Below are 25,136 nucleotides of genomic sequence, written 5' to 3' on the forward strand. Positions count from 1 at the left end.
GGAAAATGGGGCCTTTTGGAAGTTGATCAGGTTATGAGAGTGGAACCCTGATGAGTGGGATCATTGCCTGTGTAGAACAGGCCAAAGAGAGCTCATTCACCCCTTCCACTATGTGAGGACACACAAGAAGGCATTGTCTATGAATCAGAAAGTGGCCATAACTAGACGCAGAATCTGCCAGTACCTTGATCGTGAACTTCTCTGGCTTCAGAACTGTGAGAAATACATTTCTGTGGTTTATGAGCCACCCAGTTTACTGTATTTTTTTAGTAGCCCAAAAGAAGTAATAATTTTTAGGTGTTTTGTGTGAAAATTATTTGTTCTTTTAAAGACTATTACTGTAAACTTATGTTACAAGCTTGTCAGTGACAGTTCTCAACACAGTTTCTCTCTTTATTATTTGAGTACCACATTTGTGGGACATTATATTATTTATTTGCACATATAAAATATTCTTCACGTGTATACCAAATTGGCAAGAAATATGTGTCTGTAAAATAAATTTTAAAAATGTTTTTATGAGCAAAATTAAAGACAAAATCCACACCTTACTCTTTAATAAATTATACTCCAATACAGCTAAACATGTAGATGAGTATTTTTAAATAATCAGATGGCAATTGAGAACTTTAAAAGAAGTAGTTATTTGTGGTAATAACATTTATCTCAATCCACTAAAACCTAAATTAAATCACAATAAAGCTTAGCAATGTAATGGTATCAAATTGGGTGGGACACATTCTTTTCTTTCATAAATGAAATTACTGCATACTTACAGTATGAAATACATCTACTGAACATTTCAGAAAATATTGCATCTTATATTTTCTTTAGACCTATTTTATATATAAAATTTACTGTATTTGGGGTTTGAAAACAAAATTTGCACACAAACCAGTAGTTTTTATAATCATAGAACAGTAATGTTTGCATTTTATTATAATACAACCAAAATATACATTTAACAATTTTTAATTATTTCATACTACAAGACTACATTTCTTTTAAAATAGCAGAATTATAAATTCAAAATTGATTGCTAACCACTGGCAATACCAGAATTAAATTACATGATTAACTATGGCATCTGACAGATTTTGCCCTTTCCCAAAAATCGTCTATCTCAAACACTTTCCATAAATACTTTATACTACAAAATATTTAAATGAGAGGTATAAGTCATGTGTATGATCCTGTCTTTGCACTCCTAATGTATGGAATCTGGGAATCGATTTTATTTTACCTGACTTGTAAGATGAATTATTTAAAATTGTGATCATTTACTATGATAAAAATACATCTCCTATAAAAACACTTCAAATATCTTTTTTTTTTTTTGGTTTGTTTCTAAATTATCCATTCCCAATAAGGTTAACCAATTCCAACATGTTTTCTAAGAAAAATGTGACATTCTAAAGGGAGGCTATTTCAGTTTTGATTTCCATTTGTATTATATAAATAAATATGAAGTATAACATTTAAGTTTAAGAAAATCAGTATTTAATGAATGCTCTTGTTTATTATTTTTTGGACAGCTGAATGATATCAAGTTGTTCTTGGAAATTTAATTATGATAATGAAAACAAGTGACTACTAATAACTTATTGTTTAGCTGAGTCTGTAAAATTCAGCAGGAACAAAACATACTAGAATATGAAGAACCAAAACATGAACCAAAAGCAAAATTCAAGAGTAAGACCATTTTGTAGCCAGCAATATTGTAAACAGCATTATTTTAGCCAACAGAATGATGAGACTTTATGAATTTTAATTCTTCCACTACTGTTGTGGCTTTTGCAAATTACTAAATTTCTCTGTGACTACTTTTCCATTTCTTAAGTAATTTGGTTGGTTTCCAAAAGTCAATAATGTGGATGTAGTGTTTTGAGCTCTTTGGAAAAAAGGACTCTACATAAATTAATTAGACAATTCATTTCTAAATAAAATCTTAAAATTTACAATAAGTTGAATGTAAATGAATGCAGACATGCAGGATTCAATTTAGCAGCATAAATTGCTGAAATGAAATTCAGAAAAGAACACACAAGGCAGACAAAGACAAAAGTATTAGAGACAAGAAAAATACGAAAACATGAGTAAACAGGCATTTTAAGGTCCCCTCCGCAGAGTCAATTTCTTAGCATATTTGAAACCATTAACTATACTTTTCTTTTTCATTATTTTAAGGCAAATTTGATAAAACAGTCAGTGGTGAGGAAGTATATAGTGTGTTTGTGGATTTAATATATTCATACTCTTTCTCTAAATGTTCTAGACAACTAAAAAGCTAAGAAAAAAACACATTTTAGATGTTCTTTATCTTTAAAAATACACATAAATATTTGTACTCTATGTTGTTTTTTATTGTGTGAAATTTTATCTTACTAATAATATTTTTAATATATTTTAACTAATTATCATAAATTAAGAGTATTGTATCCAAAGCAGCCAGAATATTAGATGTGGTCATAAAATAAGTTTCCAAATTTTGTCTGAATAACTAGGATTAGAAAGAAGTAACTAAAAAATGGTTTGGACATTCAAATTTGGATAGAAATAAAATTTATTTTTATAAGTCAATCCTAATGCTTGAGCTTCATGTAAATTTTCCAAAGTCATTCATATTTTGATCATTACTGTCGGACCCACAAATATTTGGAAATTTTTTTTAAATTAAAAATGTTCCCACTTAATTGCTTTGAGCTCGCTATGAGTTCCTGGAATATTTTGTCCAAGTAAATCTATAATTACAAACACTGTTGTTCTGCTATTCAGTTAGAAGTCTGATCATGCCACACTGTTCTTCTGAATTACTTTTTAAATGAGTGATTTGTTCTGGTTCACTTTTATTAAAATTATTCCTTAGCTGTTCCTTATAGTGAAACACCTACAAATATTCATCAATATAATATCAAAAGGGAGTACTCAATCTCATATATCAGTTTGACTACTTTGAGATAGGTAAGCAATGCAAATAAAATAAATATAACAGAGAGAGAATGCTCTCAACATAGAGCCACAGATCTTGCATTAAGTTGCCCTCTAATCACAGGGTTTTCTCACAGACTTTTCTTTCAAGATATGTAGAATGCATGAGAAACGAGCAATGTCTGTTATTTCATTTTCTGAAAAGCTGCCTTCCATGTGAGGAAGTGACTAATTTTTCATTTCACACTATAAAGGGCGTGAAAAGGCAAAACAGAAGAAGGCTAAGGGTTCTGTGTTACAAGAAGGAAAGGTGAGTTCTGCTTAAACAGACAGGAAACACACCATACATATTCAGAGGGAAAGTCAAATTGAAAACATTTGAAAGTACTAACAAAATATGAAAGATGTTTATGTTAATATTGTGAGTTTGGTTCTTTTTACATGTAGCAGGCTTATTTATTGTTAAATTACAGAAACAATACTACAATTACAACAGATTAACTCAGCAATGAGAAAAGGTTGAGTGAAGATGTCAAAGAGTTAATTTAACCCTTTCCGTTGTTAAAATTTTACACTTGTTCTGCTATTCAACAAATATATATCCCCACTCCCCAGAAATGTCATTTTCTTAATTCTCTGTGTGTTATATATTGTTTTCTCCTATTCACTCAAATATAATCACAAAATCCAATATACAGGAGAGAATAAAGGCAGTAAAAAGAAATAATATACAGAGTATGATAAATATTTTTTAAAAGAGAGAAAATATATACTGAAATATCATTGGTTATAAATAAAATATGTCTACTCTTCCTATGATTCTTCAGAAGAATTTATTTTTCCTCAGATTTTGCTAGCAGTTTGTTATAATCTAGATTTTTTTTAACAGATGAATTACAAATTGGCAGCTACTTATACTCTAGTGAAAAGAGCTCCATTACATTACTCTCACTTTATTTGTGATTGTTCTTCCTTTTCATGGGGATATGAGTTTTCCCCAAAGCCAGAATTTATGGCTGTCTTTCCTTCTGTCTTCTAACAAATCCCATCTGCATGCCTTCCCATCAGGATGCATTATACATCATTATGTTTTCCTTGTTTTATTAAAATATTTTCCCATATCTTATTAAAACATTTATTAAGCATTCTGTCCCTGTAGAGCTTAGCATATACTCTAAAAAACACATAACTAAGCACCAGCTTCTCTCTGTGAACCTGTTACTCCTGACTAGTCAATAGAAATCCTGGGGGAAACATTAATGCCCTTCAGTAAATCAATGTTGTAGTACACTAAATTTAACCCCTGTGGCCAGAAAGAAATAATGCACCTCTCCAAATTCCTATACCATTTTCCAGGAGTGAATGGCTCACTGGGAAAGTTCCTGTTGATAATGGGAGTTGTCTTAATTTGTGTCTGACCTCTTATTCCCTACCACAAGGTAGCTGGTTCTCAATAGGAATGATATATCTGTTCATAAGAACATAGCACAACTGCATGGTAAATTCCATGCTTAAAGGACATTTGAGGGAATAAAGCACCTTATACACTATCAAATTCGGGGCTTGCTTAGCTCAACTATTTACATGACAATAAATTCCAAAACTCAAAACATAAAACATTTACAACTGTAAACCCCCTATTTTTAGGATAATTCTTATACTTTGCTGGTGCAAGATTTGTTCTTGGAAAACCGGTTCAAACGAATTTTTTTGCCCTTTCTTATATTCATCACATATTGTCTTATTCAGATTATTGTCCTGTGCCTTAGCAAAATTCCATGGGAAGCATTTATGAATTATTATAAGGGATATACAAAACAGAAGGCAATGTTTTTATAGGTAAGGAATTCTTTTCTTTAAATTAAGTAGAAAACTACGTGGCCACAGCTCTAGGGAGCTCATCCAGGTCTCTGTGATGTCTTCGATTTCGTTTCTTCTTCATTTCCTGCATGTGCTTCCACTTTGGGCCCCCCTTGTTTCTCTGTCTCCGCTTCTCCCTGTGCCACATCTGTTCGCAGTACTGGTCGAGGCTGAAGTTTGGGCTGCTAAGGATTTGGATGTAGTCTTTGTATCTCAACCGTGACTCAGCCAATAGATCCTTGACCTGCCCCTCCTCATGCTCTGCCCTCTGGGTATTTTCCATCTGTTCATTCTCAATGACGTTCAAAGTCAGCTTCACTATGGTGTGGATGAAAGTGTGCTCCTGTGCTTTGCAGTAATACATCCCAGAATCCTTCTTCTGCAAACTTCGAATCAGTAGCCCATATTCCGTTTTGATGATTCTTTCATCGGGCTTCAACTGCAGAATTGGAAAAATGTAAGTAATAAATTAAACACAGAGAGAGCTAAGAGCAAATGAAAACAGGCTACATAGTTTTACTTAGATGAACATGAGAGACATATTCATTGTCTCTCTGTCTCTGTCATCAAGCATAATATTGTCAGCCATAGTTAAAAAGGGTAAAAAAAATTCAACTAAAGTAATAGCCCCCAAACTATATCCTTAATTTTTCACATTTGAATCTTAGTAAGTCTAACTGAACCTTTGGAATGCAGTTATTTTTTTTCTCTCAATATGCAGATAGGAATGAAAAACTGTGAAAAGTAATGAAAAACTGGAAACCATCAAGTGACCTTCTTTACAGAGATTTCATATACAAATCACTATATCAAGATCATAAATTAGCACCTGAAATGTGGAGCAAGAATGCAACATTTACAATTGTATAGAACACATTGTATAGAAAATGAGCTTCAGTACATGCTACTACCTATAATGTAGAATAGAACAATAATTCCAAGTGGAATTTACTGCTTTCCAGATATCACCAAATACGTTATGTGAGTAGCATATGAAAGCCATAAATGATGACGTCTTTAAAGTCAAACCCAAAGGTATGGGTATAGTCTTTTGGATGTTAGAGCTGTAATTGAGTAGGACCCTAGTCAGAAGATTAGCAACATTGAAAGCTGAATTTCTCTCTTTGCTGTGGATTGAATTTTCATACTGTATATATATGTGATACTTTATACTGTCATTTGTGGAAATATTTGCCATGCCTTTGTATGCTATGACATGGTAATGTGATTTCAAGTGTGAGAAAGCACAATGAACACAAAGAACTTCTACTGAAATGTGATGCTCTCCAGCCTTTGAAGCATTATTACTAAAAGACAATTCTAACATTAAGCTTGACTGGCCCATGATATGGTGTGAATAATGAACCTATCTATCTTCAGTAAAACTAGAGGCATGTTTACCCACAAAAGAGCCCTGCTTAATGTGGAGTATTGTTGAGTGGCTCAGCATTAAGTGGAATAACAACAACAACAACAACAGCAACAAAGAAGTTCTGGAAGATTTCCCAGTTTACACATCTGCCCCTGTATTGTAGACTTTTAGATGATGGAAATCAAGGAGGCATAAAGATGGCTAAATTAAATTTATTCACAGTGGGTGGATTGTACTCTGCATCTTTATGTGAAAAATATGTAGGAAAAAATCTCCCCAATTCTGGAAATATGAGAAAAGGAAAAGAAACATCTCTGGCTACCAGCCCAGTTAACTAACAAGTATATGGCAAGCCACCCTCTGTGCCAGAGAAGTGCAGCTGGCAGGGAACCATTTGAGGCCAAAGGCAGGTCACAGCTCAGATCCCTGGTTAATGAGGCTGAATGGTCTCCAGGCCTGCCTTTGCTCTGCACTGAATCCACACCATCAGAGTTTTGTTTGTTTGTTTCTCTTATGTTGCCTATTTGGTAAGCTGGATGTGGTATTCTTTTTCTTATGGATTTATTCTTAAAGCCCAGACATTTAGAAATGCTATTGTAATACAAACTAACTTTGAATTAATTTACATTCTCAGAAACCATAGAAGTCTCATGCCTAAAATAAATGTGAATTTGAATTGGGAGAGTTCTAAATGGCCAATCTTAAACATAAATGACAATCTCAAATTTAATACACTACGTATAATTGTTTTTTTCCCTTAGATAATTTCATTGTAATTTTTTAAAATTTAATACACTTTAGGTCTCAAAATGCTAGCTTCATAACCTAACCTTCTGGTCTCTACTCTGTTTCCTATGATGACTCACTTTTCTTCCCCCATTGGTCTCCCATCTATCAAGTTGGTGGCACAGCATATGGTGTGTTTGGGGGATTAAAAGCAAAGCTCTTTGAAGGTTAAAATGTGAAGTATTATTAGCAACATTACATCCTACTGCCATGCTGCTTGAGAGGTAATATTTTGAAGCCTTTATTACTGTAATTCTCTTAATAGAAAATGGCCTGAGGTTATTAGCATGACAATCAAAGTGGATATCTCCACTTCTAGTTCATCTCTAGATTTCCTTTACATAACTGGTACTCTTGCTTATGTTTAAATTACATTTAATGTGGCCTTTAGAGATTGTCACAGCTCTGACTAGGACTTTTTATTGTTCTCTTTAATCTTCTGACAGGAAGAAATTATGACTTGATCTCACCCATATTGTGTAACACTTCATCATTATTTTTGCTATTATCTTTTTGTATCCTGTTTATGTTGTTGTACTTTGAGGTCTGGTTCCCTTCCATCCTTTCTCCTCTAGTTCTGTCCCCACAGGACTCAGGATTCCATAAACACCTGGCATTCCATTACACGGTCATGATCTTTCAACTTTCTTTTCTTCCGTGGAGTGCTGGATTTGTTCTTTGGTTTTTGACCTACAGATATCATACTTGATTTAATAAATTTTCAGCTTTCTAGGTCTAACTAATGTCTGTTAGATCATTTAACTATTATTTTTCTTGCTAAAATTTCAATAATATGCTTTCAGTAAACTGGCAGCTCTAATAAAAGACATTTTGAACAGATATATTTACAGAGAATTTTTGCAATTTAGAGATAAAAATCTGTGACCCAGAAACTAAGTAGTTGATTAACATTTGCCTACTTTACAGTCTCTTTCTCTGTAATGCTTTCATTCTTTGCTGAAATAGGATGCATTATGCAGACTGTATCTCAACAGTGAAATGTCAGCACAGTCAATTTAGAAAATTCAGCTCCTCAACAAAGAGATAATGTAATCTCTGGCCATTGATTTAAACTCTTGGAATTTTCTCCACTCTAGAAGTGATAAGTAAAAACTGCTCAACTTTACAAATTAAAACCACGTTTGAGCTGGGGTCGACTATCCATTTGCCTAATGTGAACAAGGATAATATAGCTGGCATTATTAAATGTAGATCTTCAGTGAAGGGCAATTCATCTAACATGAGAAGAGTAACATGGAAGGGACAAAGGACATTTAAGTATTAAGCAGCAGGTAAAGGTCAGGGACTTTATCTCTTATAATAGCAGCCTAATAGTAGTTCTTTTACAGATAATTCACCTGTCAGTTCTTTCATAGTAAAACCACTGCACGTGCCTTGGAAGAGATCAGGGCTTCAAAAATATCCCCTTTCTCTAACAAACACAAAATATTCCTAGAGGGAAATTAGGATTAAAAAATAAAGAAAGCTCCTTGTGTGAGAAAACAAATGTCTGCAAAACTGTTGCAAAAATTTTTCTGTATTTAAGAAATAGACTGAAAAGTTTTCTTATTTAATTTGGAAGAAAGGAAAATGAACTGGAATGGAATCATTTGTATACATGTTTTTAAATTTATCAGAGTTTACTTACATGACACTGTATATCATCCATCTATTAATATACCACAAAACTGACAATTAATATTTTTAAGTAAACATTAGAAAAAGGAAAACTTACTAAAGGGGATGCTGGAGCAATGAGCTCGTTATTAAAAAGAAAAAAATCAAATATACACATACCTAAATAACTACTAGATTAATTTACTATCTTTGGGTACATATAAATACAATATGCAAAATGTAAAAAAATCATAAAATAACTAGAAAAATATATAATTGCTGTCTCATTGGGGAAGGAGTCTTTAAGCATAACAGCATAGCAGTCTTTAAGCATATCACAGAACCATAAATCAACAGATTTGCCTATGTAAAACATAAAATGTGTTGGAAAGTCAGAAATTACCAGAAACAAAAGAAATGTAAAATAAAATAAATGTATAATATGTATAACATTAAATTATTAATATCTGTAATATATAAATGACTTATTACAATTATTATTAAATAAATATGCCAATATAAAGTAAGCAATGACAGACAAGACAATTCACCAAATACAACTGAAACCAACAACCAAGACACATAAGAAGGTAAGTTCACATTCACTAATATTCAAAGAAGTAGATATTAATGCAATACATTTTTTCATATTAAACTGATAAGGATTTTCTCAAATTGTGAACCATAATTTTGCCTCAGGGATTCATAACAGACACTAATACAGTGATTTTTATGTGAAATTAGCAATATGCTGTTGTTTATCAAAATCCATAAAGATAACAAATGTCTTTAACTTATTTATTTTACTTCTAAGATTTTTTTCCTAAGAAAATAGTTAGAAAGCAGAGAAAGACTCAGATATAACAAAGTTCATTATTATTATTTTAAGCAGGAACATGATCTAGTGAGAGAACACCTGGAATACCTATGGATAACTACGGCATCAGGGTAGGATGCGTGGGAGACAGAAAAAACATGGAAGTGACATTAAATGATAATGGCAAATGCTCACAGTGCAATGGTGAGTGAAAAAAAAGCTGGAATAGACATCAAAATATTATTTATGCTTATCTACACTTAGTGGCCTCATAGTTCTTTTATGTGTTACTGTAATTTAAAAATCATTTATATTGCTTTTAGAATAAAAAGAACAAAAATAAAATAAGGCTTACAAGTGGAATAATGCAAGTATTTGAAGATATTTAAAAATGTTATTAAAATGCACAGAGAAAATATAGTATGGCCTTGTTTACTTATTCAGATCCCAAAAGTTCAACAGAAGCCTGGGGACTGCCAATTGACTTGCTAGTTATAGCATAAACATCATCAATTTTAAGAACAGTTTTATAAGAAAGTCAGCAGATAACTGACTCATGACCTCCCGTACAGCACCCAACTGTGAAACAGCTCAGTAAGGAAATGTTCTCCTCCTGGCAGAGAATAACCTGGTGACAGCCTCTGTGCCACAGGAGATCATGGTCCCTCCCGCAGGCTGTTTTTGAGTGGAGGAAAGATTCCAAACTGTGACCTTATGGATAAGGAGCAGAAAGCATCCTGCTGGGAAAAATGCTTCAAGTATAATCTGGATATTGCCCTTTTCCTCAGCTCAGGAAGCAGTATTGCATACCCTGGACAATGTGAAACTCTCTATTTACAAAGATAAATGAAAATACCAGTTGAAATATTACAGCAAAGATACTTTTAAGTAAAATTCGATTAGTATTTCTGCTCCATTGAAATTCATGGAGCATGGTACCATTATGAATATATAATATACTTTTAAAAGGTAAATTAAAGTAATGCACAGAATTTTCAAGAAAATGAAAGATGTGAGTGCAAACAACCACAGGCAAATGTAAGTATCTAGAGCTGAGAGCTGAACTCAAGCAGAGGACCACATATTTTTAAAAATCAGATTAAATTTCCCATGAAGAAAAAAGCCATTTATTAAAGAATTATATTTAACTGAAAAGCAATTATCCAACTTTATTCGCTATGAAATTCAAAATATTGGTTTGTGACACTTAAGATTAAAACATTGCAATGTAACAAAAAATCTGCAAGTTAAAAAATTTCAGTATCGTTCTTTCAATATTTCTTGGATAGTAAGTAAATGCCTTATATTTTGAAATTAAATAATCATTTCTGTATCAAATAATATTTCAATATATAGGTAAAAAATGGGACCTTTAAAATAAATATTCAGTGTAACTATGAATCTGCCATAATCTTAGGACTTATAGAAGTCAGGAATGATGACGAATCTAGTTTTATTGGCGAAATTTGACTTAACAAAGCATGAAGTTATTCCTTTATTTTTGTATTAAGTATGTAAAGAGTTAACATTTAGAAAAAGTTATTCTTGTAGCTGTTAGATGAAGAGAATTATATTAAATTCTTCATGTAACAGTAGAGCTATATCTTTAAATTAATTTCTTATGATAAAATTTGATTTTTTTACTTGAAGGTTTCTTAACCTCAGCAGCATTGACGTTTGGAGTGAGATTTTTCTTTTACTGTGAGGGACTGTGCATTGTAGGATTTTAAGAATCATCTCTGACCTCTACCCAGTACACACCAGGGGCACCCACTTGGCCACCCACCCACCCAGCTGTGATGTTCAAAAATGTCTCCAGACATCGCCCAATGTTGGCACTCTGGAAACAAAATTACTGGAGGTTGAGATCCACTGTTATGTACTAATGTTTGACTTAATTACATGTACTATTTTAAATGTTTATAGACTTTTCAATAAGGCTGATATTTTAGAGAAATTTGATCTATTTATATAAGAGAGAAACTCAGTTCTAGAGAAGTTATGATCTGCTCATGAATTCTCAGGAGTCAAGCCAAAGGTAGAACCAGTATTTTCCAAACACATGATTAGTACCCTTTCCTGATCCACATGTAAAATACCCTCACTAATAGGGTATCTGTAATTTTATATGCATATTTTACAGTTGTAAGAGCCTCTTTTTTGAAATTCTACATTCTCATATGCATTTTGCACTTAATTTTATAGTAACTTTTGAATTTATTTTGTTCACTTAGAAAATTGGGGGCTCAGGAACATTACCAAAGGTTTAAGGACCATGTTTCAACTCAAGATATGCAGTTCTGAATCCTGTGTTCATTCCATTATTCATTATAGTGTCCTTAGTTTAACATGTCTGGATACTTATCTAATTTGCTCATATAATTTGATAAACATAGATATTTCTGTTTTAATATAACCCTCAAAATGTTTCATTTCATGATCTAAATTAAACACAATGTGAACTAAAATGTAGTCACTGTGCTACTGTGGGAAGAAAAATACGGTGTTCTTGTTATTAGTCAGGGATTTGTTCCTAAATATAGGCAATCTATGAAATATGGAATTTGGAAAAAAAATGTAAATTTCTTTAAAAAAATCAGTCTGCTTTCAAATATATTTTACGAATACATTTGTGTGAAGTTGGCCTATTCTTATCTCAAAGCTATTGTTACCTTTGGTGTTAGTGAGTAAAACCTGTTATTTTTTTAATCAAATAATGATGAGAGTAGCATACAGAATTAAAAGTTGAACATCTCTCAATCGTACACTATTTCCCTCAAAGTGAGTATTCTTTGATGACAACAGCTTACCTCCTCTCGATGCTCATCCCCTGACCTCTGGATATACCATTTAATAGTTGCTTGTTGGGATTTAGGTATACATTCCAGAAAGGTTGAGTTAAATTCAATGCCAAAAATCACCTTTTCATCAGCAGTTTCATGACTAATGCCTGGAAAGCAAACATGGAATAAGAGATTAACCTTGACCTGATTTTAAAAGCAATGGGAAAACAGACTGATTCAGAACAGATGCCATGGGGAAAGAATCATATACATTATTAAAGAGAAAGGAAATTCATGTTATAATATTGTTACCTGAGACAAATATTACACAACAGATTGATTTTTAAAATTTGATCCCTGTATTGTAATTTTTATTCTTTGATCAATATATTAGCTATTTGCCCCTGATTTTAAAAAATAGTGTTCATAATATCAAACTCTATATATTGAGATTTTTTCTTTGAGCTGAATAAATCTTTTGCATCTTTTAGTGCTTTAATACTTTTTTGTTAATATAAAATATAAACAATTTTATAGATAGTTCTGGAGGAGCAGTTTGCTTTAATTTAAAGATAATTTCTATCATGAATTGGTCCACAGAGCTGATCAGATAACAGAAAATTTTGATATCAGAAAAGTAAGTTATAGTGATCTGCACCTGATAAAATTCTATGATGATGATGATGAGCCAGATGCACTAATACTCAATATCTGGGCCTTATCTGTATTAATCTACCATTTTTTTTCTTTTTTATACTGAGGGTTTTTTTTTAACCCAATATACGTTTGCTATGAGATAGTTACTAGGATGCTTAAAGGAAGTGTCTCAGACACCTTATTCTCATAAATCAATGCACCATCTGAAATACATTCCATCTAGAGTAGCCAAAGGCTGTGTCCCTTGTGTGATCTAAGAGCTCTAGCTCAAATTTGATCAAATAAAAAATGACAGCTGCTCAGCTTGGCCCAAATATGCACTATTTCATCATATATTCAGATATCTGAATTTTACAGATTGGCTTACTTAGCACCATAGACATCAACTAGAGTAAGGTTTAGGGGACCAAGTGAATCCTAAACCTAAGCATACAAACGAGCAGCAAATGGCATAATTGCACATATATTAGTTAGGCTTCTTTTCAAGAAACTTATTTTGAATTTATTTGTGTTTTATCAGCAAGGATTAAGTCAAGCATGCTGACACCATTATGAATTAACCTCATCTAACCTTCAAAATGTGTGGATTCCATTTAAAACCTGTAGTCTATCAACTATCTCCACCAATTCAACAGATTATAGCTGTGATTTTTACAGTTAATAAATTCCTAATGCACAGAAAGATCACTGGTGCCAGTCATGGAAAAGAAAGACATGCACCGTCTTATAATAACAGATACAATTTTCCTGAGAAAGGGATTTTGTCAACAAAGTAGGGGACGATGTAGGTTGATTGTTGGGATATGGGGCAAGGGTTCAGGAGAAATGCAATTAGACTGACTTAACCAAAGAATTGGTCAATTTAGTAAAAGATAAATTGGTGAAATCAACTGGAAAAGTAATAGTGAGCTCATTATCTGAACTCTTTTTTCAAATTAATAGAAATAATGTCTGACATCTCTGCATCAGTTTCACTGAAAATGAAAATGAATTTATTGTTACTTCCAATAATGTTTGTTTCACTTTTGAATTTTAAGTTTTCCACTTTAAAAGTTTTTAAACGTACATAGATGTATGCATATTATATACACATACACACACACATACACACACTATCATACACAAAGGTTAAGCATCCTTAATTCAAAAATCTGAAATCCAAAATGCTCCAAAATCCAAGACATTTTCAGCACAGACATAAACCACAAGTGGAAAATTCTACTTGATAGTTGCAGTCAAAAGGCAGGGACACAACACACAGTTTATGTGTGAATAAGTGTAAGAAAATGATTGCTTATTGGTAACATATAAATTCAGAGTCAGGAATGATGGTGATGCCATGCAACCACAGATTGTCCACATTGGTGGCTGAGAAAATAACACCTTTACTTTCTTATGGTACAATGTACACAAACTTTGTTTCATGTACAATATTATTAAAAATACTATACAGAATTACCTGAAGCCTATGCGTATAAGGTGTATATGAAATATAAATAAATTTTGTGTTCAGATTTGGGTCCTATTCCAAGATATTTCATTATGTATATGCAAATATTCCAAAATCTGATAAAATGTGGAATCCAAAAACCTTTTGGTCCCAGGCATTTCAGATAAGGAATATTCAACTTGTTTGGTTCTATCATGACCTAAATTTTAAATGTGTAAAAGTTATATACAATAGTGTTTTGAAATAGTTAAAATAGCTTCTTATTACATGTAAGATAGTTGTGGAGTATTTTTTTTTCCTCTAGATTGCAGTCAAAAAAATTTTTATAGTAAAATGCCTAGAATACCTCTTTATAATAAATATATAGCTTGTCATTAAAGTGCAAGATTGATCTGTTTAATGTTGTTGAACTATTTTTCTGCATGTATTGCTGATTTTATGTCATTGATAATCATGCAATTTTGTAGCTTTTAACAATTAAAGCAATAATGAAAGAAAATAAAGAAGAAAAGAAACATCTTTGCCCATTATTCAAGACTTGACTTTCTAATAAAATGCAGCACACATTTATGGTGGATTAGAAACAAGTCATTTAATTTGTAAATATCATTACAATCTCTACTAACTCCCACAATTGATTATTTGCCTCTAGTGTTTCATACTCCAATCAATTTTCTATACAGGTGTCAATCACTTTTATTTAAAAAGAAACAACTTTTCTGAGCAATATGAAATAGCTCCTAGCACCTATAAAGTAAAAAATAAAATTAATAGAATCACATAGACCCTTTCACAAACTTTACCCAATCTATGTGAGGTCTTTCTGATTTTAATTATTGTTACTTCATTTACTTTATAAAATCTAACTTTCTCCTGAAGGTATAGCTCAAATGCTATCCATCTGAATATCCTTCCATTTACCTGTCTATTACACAACTGTTATTGTGTGCCTAACATACTAACATCATTTTAGGTGCTAGGATAATATGACAGGACGAATATGAAATTCACTGCCCTCTAGAAACTTACATTCTAGTGACATAGACAAAGTAATCAAGTAAATGAATAAAAAAGGAATATCTGCTGCAAAACAATAAAGGAGATCAGAAAATACCGAGGGCAAAAAAAATGTATTTTAGATGAGATGATCAGGAAAGGTGTCTCTGAAGAATTAACGTTTAACCATAAGATAAATTGATATAAAAAGATGGAGCTAAGTAAACATCTGAAAAACGAGTTCCTCAGGTACAGAGGACAATGAATGCAAACATACATAAGGCAGCAACCCATTGATGCTTTTGAAAAAGAGAAAGCTACTAAGTGAATCTAGCAACAGTGATGTGAGAGAGGGTCAGAGTATATACTAGCGATCAGGTCAAGAAGCATCTTACATGCCATAGGAAAGCTTTCCGGTTTTTCACCAATTGTTCTAAGAAGCTATTGAAAAATGTTGAGTAAGGGAGTGACATGCCCTGACTGAAGTTTTTAAAAAGATGACTCTGGCTAGTAAGTGGGTTATACAACTAAGTGGGGTACAGACAGAAGTGGTGCAAGTGTGGAGGCAGAGAGATCAGTGAAGTAGCTACTGAAGAGCTACTGTGGACTCAGTTAGGCTGGCATCTATGGGTATGATGAGAAGTAGGAAAGCTTGGCCATGAGCCAGAAGGACTAATTGAGAGGTTGGTGATAGGATGGGAAAGAAAGAAAATAATATAAAAGTGACTTCTAGCTGCTTTTTGACATAAGTAGCTGGGTGAATTGTGTGCAATTTATTAATATAGGAAAGTCTGCTGAACAAATAAGTCTTGAAGAAGATAACAAGAATTCTTTCTCAGACATAAGTTTGAAATGCTAATTAGGCTTTCAAGTGGAGCTCTTTAGTAGGCATGCAAGTGTCTGTGTCTGGTACGTAAGGGTGAGTTCAGAATTGGACTATGAATTTGGGAGTGAAATAGCCTCTGATAGTGTTGAAATAGACAATATTAGGGAGTGAGTAGACAGAGAATGGAAAAGTGGCTTGGGACACTCCAATATTTAAAAGGTGAGATGAAAAGGAAAGTTAAGAACACTCAGAAGGCAGTCTGAAAGGTAAGAGGTAAACCAGAAGGATATGGTACAAGGGCACATAGGTATGCTGGAATACCATTTCTCTGAAAACAAAACAACAAATAACCTAATTTGTAGCGTTTGCTGATTTTGCTGTTGTAAATACTCCCACCATGTCTGATTCAAGCTTTCAGTGGTTTAAAATCAGCTCACAAAATTTCAAAATTTTAAGCAACCAACTTATATGAGGCCACATGAACTGGCTCCAGCACACAAATGCATGGAAGTCAAAAGAAAGTGTTTCAAAGAAGAGGGAGTTAGAGCTTAAGTAAAAATGAGAACCGAAAATTGGCGGTTGGATTTGGCAAGGAGGAAATTGCCGGTGACCTTGACAAGAATAGATTGGATAGACTGATGATGATGATTATTAGAAAAGACTGTGTGCAGTGGGTTATAGCATGAATAGGGTATGGTAAAGTGAAGACAAAAATTGTGAGTGCCTAAGGCGGCAACTACGTTTTGTATCAGTTTCTTTGTAAAATTTATCATTTGACATAGCATTTATTTTACTTGTTTTGGTATTTATTGTCTGCTCTCTCCCCCAACACACTCTTGAATATAAATATCGTGAATGCGCAGATTATTTTGTTGTTTTCTTTGTTGTTCATTGCTGTATCCTCAATACCTATAATCATCCCCGATAAATTTCATATTCATATGTAGATAATTGCATATGTATCGCACAGTAATGATTGCTAACTAAAACAACGGACATCACAATGAATCACCTACACATTAGAACAAGAAGCCAAGCACACTAATCTGGACCAAGGCTTATTTTTCAGAAGAATTAAGTTATAAGTTAAAAATAACTGTTTTGTTTTTAAATCAAGCAAACACTACCAGACCACCAGTTATAGATTATGAAATTTGGGTTATTTACATCACTGGTAGGGTGTTTAGTAACATTGTGATAAATGTGCTCTTCTTCCACCTGTTCGTGTGTGTGCGCGTGTGTGTGTGTTTGGTGTGTGTGTGTGTGCATGTATTTTCGATCTTAAGGCAGAGCTTGAGAGTGTAAAGTAGCTGAAGCTCTGGAATACATACTTTTATAGATTTTTTTCTCTGTTCTCAGACTCACTCACCAGGCCTCCTCTCTTTTCCCCCACACTGGCCTTCTCCTTCTTTCAAGATCTTCTATTCTGTGATTAATTTTTCTAAACAATACAGCCTTTTGGTGATCTCTCTTTCACTAAACTCCCCTATCACTAATTATGCCTTATGACACTTCCCAAAAGATTCATAAGCTCTCTAAGGAGTTTCTTAGTCACATAGTATACCCAGGACAATTACATGCACATGGAAGTCGCTTAATAAATATTTATTGATTAAGTGAATATATGATTTGATAGGTGAATATAAATAAAGTATAGACTACCTAAAAACTTCTTTCTAATAAGACCTACACTTTTACCAGACTTCTGGGAGGTCTATTTGAGTTTACTCTAAATGTCCAAATGTTTTCTGTTATATCCTGTTTTATCTCTAATAGCAGTTTTCAAACTTTATAAGGATGGATAAGGTAGTAAAAAAGAAACAAAAGCTACAGTTTAGGAATTTTAAAAGACATATGAAACAAATAATGATATAACAAAGGATTATTCAATTAGGCACGTAGACAGGGGTTGATTTATAAAATTTCCTGTTGCTCTTCCAGAACACATGCATTACACAAAATGGAGATATTCCTATATAATAGATGGTTTAAGTCATATAATAAAAAGATACAAAGAGTGGGCTTAGCATTTTAAATGGGAGAAAAAGCATATCAGAGCTGTACTTACTGTCTTCGATGTCCCAGCACTGGGTGATTGGGTCGCCATATTTTACATCTTGGCGTCTAGCTCTCCTGCGGAAAGGGGATTAAACCTATTAGAACTTCAAGCATGATTACCATCATATAGAAAGGCTACATCTAATACTAATAACAGTGGCAGATGCAGTACTATGCTTGTCTTACAGTTCAACTTAAATGCAAGTCAATATTCCAATCAATCTAACATTGATTTAAAAAACTACTGGTAATGAGGTCCAAATAGAAGAAATCCTTTTCAGACAATGAGATGACATGAATTTTATTTAACTACGCTTCTATTTCTCTATTTTTTTCACAAATTATTCAACAAAAAAGGTTAAATAAAAATACAACCTAGGTTTTATATAATTAAAATGAGGATAGCTACTCTCTTTAGGAACTCTCTTTTTCGTCAGTCATTGAGAAATAATAATATATAAAAGCATTCAGTCAGTGGCTAGGAACATATACACAAATACAAAACACCTTGTCATGTAAAGATTCATTATTGCATAGATTTAATTAAGCAACAAACTAAATACTGTAACTTGAAATAGAATTATAAATTCAGTATGGTATAAAAGACTACCTGTTATTTCTATCTGCTGATGAGTAGCTCAAATTGTTTTTCTCATAGTTATGATCATAATAATAATGATAAACAATGGCTTTTGTATTACATCACATATTTTCCTTAAAAGAAAGGAGTAATTATTTTATTTAAAAAAATCCCTGCTACATCTAAGCAGGTCTTACACTCTTACAGCATACTTTCATTTGCTTTGGCTATTTTATTTTGTCACTTCAGAGTTCAGAAAAGTACCAGTAAATGTTCTGTGATATCTATAGTGTTCCTTGAGGGTAATGCTGAACAGATGACAACAGATGACAAGATTCATCCATTATACACATCTTTTGGCTCACATGACATTATGTTAGGTAAGGGAAAACATCACAGTGGCATGTCTGAAAGATCAGAGATACAGTCTTGGGAAATACAAGAAGAAAAAATTATGATGGTATAAGGTACATAGGTCAAGAATGTTTTTAAATCTTGGCTTCTTAAGGAACAGGGTCAATTCATCAAACTGAAGGTTTATTACCAACTAATGAGCATTCTTGTTTTTCAGCTTCTAGGAAAGCATTCCCCAAAGACTATAATGAGCAAGTTCTTGGCCAAAAACCATAACAAAATGTGGGTGACTTTTAACTTTTAATTTCTAATAATCATATGTACCCATTTCAATTTAATTCATGGATTTCAGGGAATATAAAATGTTTTCTAATTTTAAGTAATATTTGCTGTTGAACTATACATTCAATTTGTAATTTCCTAGAATTTAGAATTTGAGAAATCAATAAAATTCCAAAAAGAAAAAAGTGTACTTGTGGTAATGAGACTAGCATGTGCCTGTTAGTTTAAAAACAGACCTAAAAATAAATTTGCTTACGTTTCACATACAGGAAAATATACTTCGAATACTTTAGAAAATAATGTTACTATAATCAACATTTTAAAATAATTAACATAGTATATTTAGCTAGCATCAGGCATATCGATGGGCATTCATATTGTTTCCAGTTATTTTGCTATAAAAATAATGCTGAAATAAACATTCTTGAACATATAACTTTGTTGTACTTTTGCACATGTGCATATAGAACAAATTCCTAGTTTGGAATTGTTGGCTCAAAATAGCATTATTTCTAAGAGCACATAAAGCAATGAACTACAAACAGCAAGGAAACCGTTTGTTGTTTAATTATATGAGTGGCAGAAATTGACCAAGTTATAATTATTAGAGTAAAAATAAAATTATACCAAGTCACTAGGCTGCACTGTGGGTTTCATACAATCTGTGCTTGTACAATCATATATATTTATATATTATTTGCAAAACAGTAGGCATCAGTATATACATATTTAGAAATAAGAAATAAGGAAGGAACAATTATAAAAAAGGCAAAATAGTGAATAAAAACAAACCTTTAATAGTGCTTGACATAAATGAAAGAAAAGAATATATAGAATTTATTAAAATTGTTTGAAGTTCCATATTTCAGAATTTCAGAGCATCTGTTTTACCCTCCTTCAAAATTAAGTTTTATGTAAAAATATAAAAGAACATTTTGATTTTAATATTCCTTCCATAGGACATGTTAGTAATATATTTTCTCTTTAACTTAAACTATAAGACAAGGCATTAATGTGAGATATTCAGCTTGTAGAAAGGAAGGCTTTATATTAACTCCATGTGCCTCTTACCTTTTAGAAGTAGGAGCATATCGAGAGCATGCATTTCCATCCCAGGCACAGTAGGGGTCTCTGGCAAGACAACAGTCTGCGCAAGCTTTCCCATAAGTGTCGCATCTGTGCAAGGAGAGCTGAACCAATCCATCTCGGGAACCAATGTACAATTGTTGCTGCAAATCGGGCAAAACAAATGAATTAGAAGCATCTTTCAGACTAGTCTTAAGAATTTCCTTTTCTTGAATATAACATAATACATATAAATCTGTTTCTCTGGGTGTCCTGCCCATTGTAAACACTTGTACAGAAACATAATGAGGAGTAAAATAAGTCAATCATTTCTATCCTGGTTAGATGGTAGTTTGAAGATTTTGATGCTGAAATGGACAGCATTCTACAAGCTTGGCAGTAATTTCAGAAGGTCAAAAACCAGCTGCTAGACAGGAATTAAGATGTCAAATTCTTTCTCAATACTAGAAAATGTACTTTGAGAGATTATGTCCAGCACAGATGCTATAGGCAAAGCTCACGGTCTTCCCAAGACTTCCCATGGCTCCTTATATAAGAGACGACTGAAAATAAATTTATAAAGCATTCCCCTGATTTCAATTAATCATTTCATTTGTTATTAAAGTACTGATCCTTGAAAGAATGTGAGTTATTAGTGGGAGAGAAAGTATTTGTTATCACTCTGAAGGAAGTATTAAACAGGCTTGAGGGATGCTATATCACAAATGAAAGGCTGCATGATACTGAAAAACCCAGCAAACAAAATCACATTTTCAATATAAGTCCTGAAAGTAATGCATTGCTTCCCTTATACATTCTTTTGAGTATCTGTGGTAGTAGCGGTGGAGGGGGAGGGGTGATACAAGTGAATAAGCCACAATCTGTGCCTTCAAAGAACTCATGGTCCACTCTAGTGGACCATTTCAAGAATTAGAGGGGGGATATCCATGTTAGAAATAGGTATTGGCATAATAACATAGTACTCAACTTACAGAAATGGGTCTTACACCTCTAGCACCCATTAAACTGTCAGTTAAGACTTCCTAGTTGCTAAATGCAATGAACACTGTTTAGTATTTGTTTTACTGAAATTCTCTATACTGTTTGACACTAATGACTATATGTTCCTTGAAACTTTCTCTGCTTTCTATTCTCCCTCTTCATTTCGGATTAAGACATTTGTCTCCTTTGTGATTCCTTTTTTTTTTTTTTTGCATTAAATGTTGGGTTTCCGTCTTTTTGCTTCTTATTTATTTACCTTTTATATTGTACAAAAGACTTAGATATATCTTGAAAACAATATAAGTATAAACGTAATAACCCCCCCTAAATCTACTCCTCCTGCCCTACCTTGGAGAGTAGCACTCTCATCCACCAAGTCATCCAAGACAGAAATCTGGGAGTTGTCTTTGAATCTTCTTTCTCTCACACTCAGTCTGTCATCACTTCATTTCCATTCTCTCATACAGAATTTTCTAATCTATTTCCTCCCCTCCCTTGCTACAGCCACTAACTTTGTTTCAGTCCTTATCACTTCTTTCCTGGATTACTTGTAAGTGTCCTATTTCTGCTGGCTTTGATTTTGTTTTCCAACAACCCCCATCTCTACCCCAGTACCCAGTCTATCTTCCGCACTGCCACACCAGACTGATCTTTCTAAAAAGAAAATCTTATTATAACACCCTCCTTCTTAATCATAAATGTATTTTTGTTTGTTTGTTTTCCTTTTCAATGGCTTTTTTTTTTTTTGAGCCAGGTTCTCACTATGTTGCCCAGACTGGACTTGAGCTCCTGGGCTCAAGGTATCCTCCCATTCTAGGCTCCTGAGTAGCTGCACTACAGGTGAGCATTATCCAAGCATCCAGGGGTTTTCATTGTTTTTAAGATATGCTGCTAAACTTCTTAGGAGGATATATAAAGATATATAAAGATGTGCCTAATCTTGTTCTGTCTTACTTCTCCAGATTCATTTCTAGCCTTCCTGCCCTTTGAACACACATATGATCCATACTCTAATTGTACACAAACTTATTACAATAAGCTATAGTCTCTCACTCTTCACACTTTGGCAAAGATTCTCCCCTTCTGGTTGGCATATGCTCCTCCATTCCATTCTCCTTTTAATATATCTGGTTAACTATGACATCCTTCATAATTCAAGCTGTATGTCTCTTCTTTCAGTTATCTTTCCCTGTTCCTTCTGGCTCCCTTTAGGCCACTTTCTTGTCTCTGTCTTTCTAGACTCTCTTATTACTGTGCAGTGTAAGTGTCTTCCTTTGACACTCAGCTATACTGTGAGCTTCTGGAGGTTAATGGCGAGCTATGTTATTCATTCATTCATGTACCCTCCAAGCACCTTAGGCCTTTAAGAAATAAATGATAAGTGAATGAACAAATAAATGACAAAGCCCTGAAGAAGAAAACTATTTAGATAATTTCCTAAAAAAATCACTCTGCCATACGAACAGTAATAGATTAAGTCAATTTTAGCAACACCTTGATGTTGAACATGTCATATGGCTTTCTTAAATCTTGGGGGTGCAAATAGAAATAATAGTGCAGTTTGAATCTCTTGAAACAATTGTAATTTGGAATATCATATCAGAGAGTTATGAAATAATGTTAAAGATTATTACTATTATTATAATTAGTTACCATTTACTTTACACTTATGTGCCTGCTGTCTGTTTAGAATGTTGTATGAAGCATCCTCTTTAAACTCCCAACAAACTCTGGAGGTGGATATTGTTTTTCTAACTTTACTGTTGAGGAAATTGATTCTGAGAGTTCGATATTATGTGATATGTGGAAGGTTGGCTGTTGGGCTGCCACCACAGTTCATATTCTAACTCCTAGACCCCCAGATTAAAAACCCTTTGTAATGGTTAGGGTTGATATTCTACATGAATGTCTAATGGGCTTGATAGAACGACATTCTCATGAGCCTAGGAAAGTGAGTTCAGTTTTTAAGATCCAAAGGAAGGGGAGAATGCATCATTCAATTAATGAAATTTGTCTCAATTTCTCCCAAGGCAAGGCTGAAACAATGGTCTCTAATGAATTACAAGAGAAACAAATAATGTTTTAAATTTCTTAAAATTTAACTTCCAATTTCAATGGATTTTTTTTCAAATAAAGTTTGATTCAAGCAGCCCATTGCTTTTGTGATTAACTTTCATACAAAAGTTAAAAAGTACCTGCTTCAGAGACAATTCCATGTTCAAGATGATTGATGAGTGCTGAAAATAGAAGTTAAATGTCAATAAAGATAATCATTAACAGGTTTTTATATTAAACAATATGTTGTTTTATCTGATGCCATATATCACTGAAGTAAACATCAAGTCTGTTACATAAGGAAATAAAGTTCTTATTGTTTGCTATTTTCTTCCAAAATGTAGTGATTGTACCTTAACAAAAATGATAAAAAGTTATTTTGTAGTATCTTATTAAAGATAAGTGACTTAAATGTATAGGAAAATACTCTGCATTGAAAATTGTTCCCAGTTACTCACAAGTGTTCTTCTTCTAAATCTGCTTATCTTAACTGCTTCCATATAAGTCAAACTAGTGTTGACAAGAACATCTCCATAATTATTTATTACCTCTTTCTGCTCTTACTTAGATCAGTGTTTCAAAAAGTTGTTTAAGTAGCAGAGTTTTGAAAAGTTATAGTGCTCCTTGTGGATGACCATATTCTTTACGGAACACTACACAATAATGGTGCACATGATTTCATGATATGAACTAAGGCTAGTTTTGTTTGTAAAAAAATATGGCTCAGTGCATGCAAGATAAAATCAGAAACATGAACACAAAAGCTAACAAACTAAAAAGGACAAGATGGCTTAAAAAATTTTCCATCTACCTATCATCTGTCTACTATTTATTCATTTAGCACCAGCTCATATTTACTAATTGACAAGCAGTATTAGATGTTAAAGATTTAAAGAAATATATGAAAGAAAAAATTTCAGTGAGAAAGTTCTATCAAATAGCATTTTTGTTATCAATTTTAAAGACATGGCCAAACTTATCAAATTATATACATACAATATGTTCAGTTTTTTGTTTGTATCTCAATTATACCTCAATAAAGCTGTTTTTACAATAAGAAAAGAAAACAAAAACTGGTCATTTATGTAATTTTAACAGCAGAATCCAAGTAATTCTTCTTGACCACTGTCTAACACCATTGAACGAGACTTGTTCTAATGTGCTTATGTGTGTTATAGGCACTGTATTTTTGGCCTCTGGGTTCACACTTATGTTTGACATCTGGCCTTCCCCTAGGAACCACCCAAGATTTTGTTTTGGTAGACACCAGATAGCAGGTCTTGTTCTTGTTAACTCCCTGACCACTATTATCATCACAACGTAAACAGGATCCTGTGGAACTCAGCATGTTAATTAACTTGAGCCCCTCACAGAGGAAGGCTTTATTCTCTTTTAAAGCATTATTTACATGGAAACAATCCATTTTAATAAACTGTCTCAATAAAAATGTTATAATAAACAAAGCATATTGTTAAAAAAGTTTTTCTGAGAAAAAAAGTATTTCAAATGTTACAATCAGCAAATAATTGTAAACTTAATTTTACTGAGGATTTACAAAGCATGCCACAATTGAGAGTTATTGTTAAAAGTCAAATACATTCTCCAAATCTGGAGAACTATTCTTCTAGATCTACTAACTCTTTTTGCC

General features: G+C 32.9%; 1 protein-coding gene across 3 annotated transcripts in view; it reads right to left on the reverse strand.

Moving 5' to 3' along the window:
• Nucleotides 1–898: 898 nt before the first annotated feature.
• SEMA3D (semaphorin 3D) overlaps nt 899–25,136 on the reverse strand; it is a 190,985-nt gene continuing 166,747 nt past the window's right edge. For all 3 annotated transcript variants that reach the window (XM_016957662.4, XM_016957660.4, XM_063815433.1), the window contains 5 exons: nt 23,629–23,670; nt 20,438–20,595; nt 18,161–18,225; nt 12,191–12,330; nt 899–5,227 (listed from right to left, as the gene is read on the reverse strand). In XM_016957662.4, the coding sequence (XP_016813151.1) occupies nt 4,802–5,227; nt 12,191–12,330; nt 18,161–18,225; nt 20,438–20,595; nt 23,629–23,670 (831 nt within the window). In that variant the 3' untranslated portion in view covers nt 899–4,801. The remainder of the gene's footprint in view (nt 5,228–12,190; nt 12,331–18,160; nt 18,226–20,437; nt 20,596–23,628; nt 23,671–25,136) is intronic.

The sequence above is a fragment of the Pan troglodytes genome, chromosome 6 (assembly GCF_028858775.2).
Source record: "Pan troglodytes isolate AG18354 chromosome 6, NHGRI_mPanTro3-v2.0_pri, whole genome shotgun sequence".
Taxonomy (NCBI): domain Eukaryota; kingdom Metazoa; phylum Chordata; class Mammalia; order Primates; family Hominidae; genus Pan; species Pan troglodytes.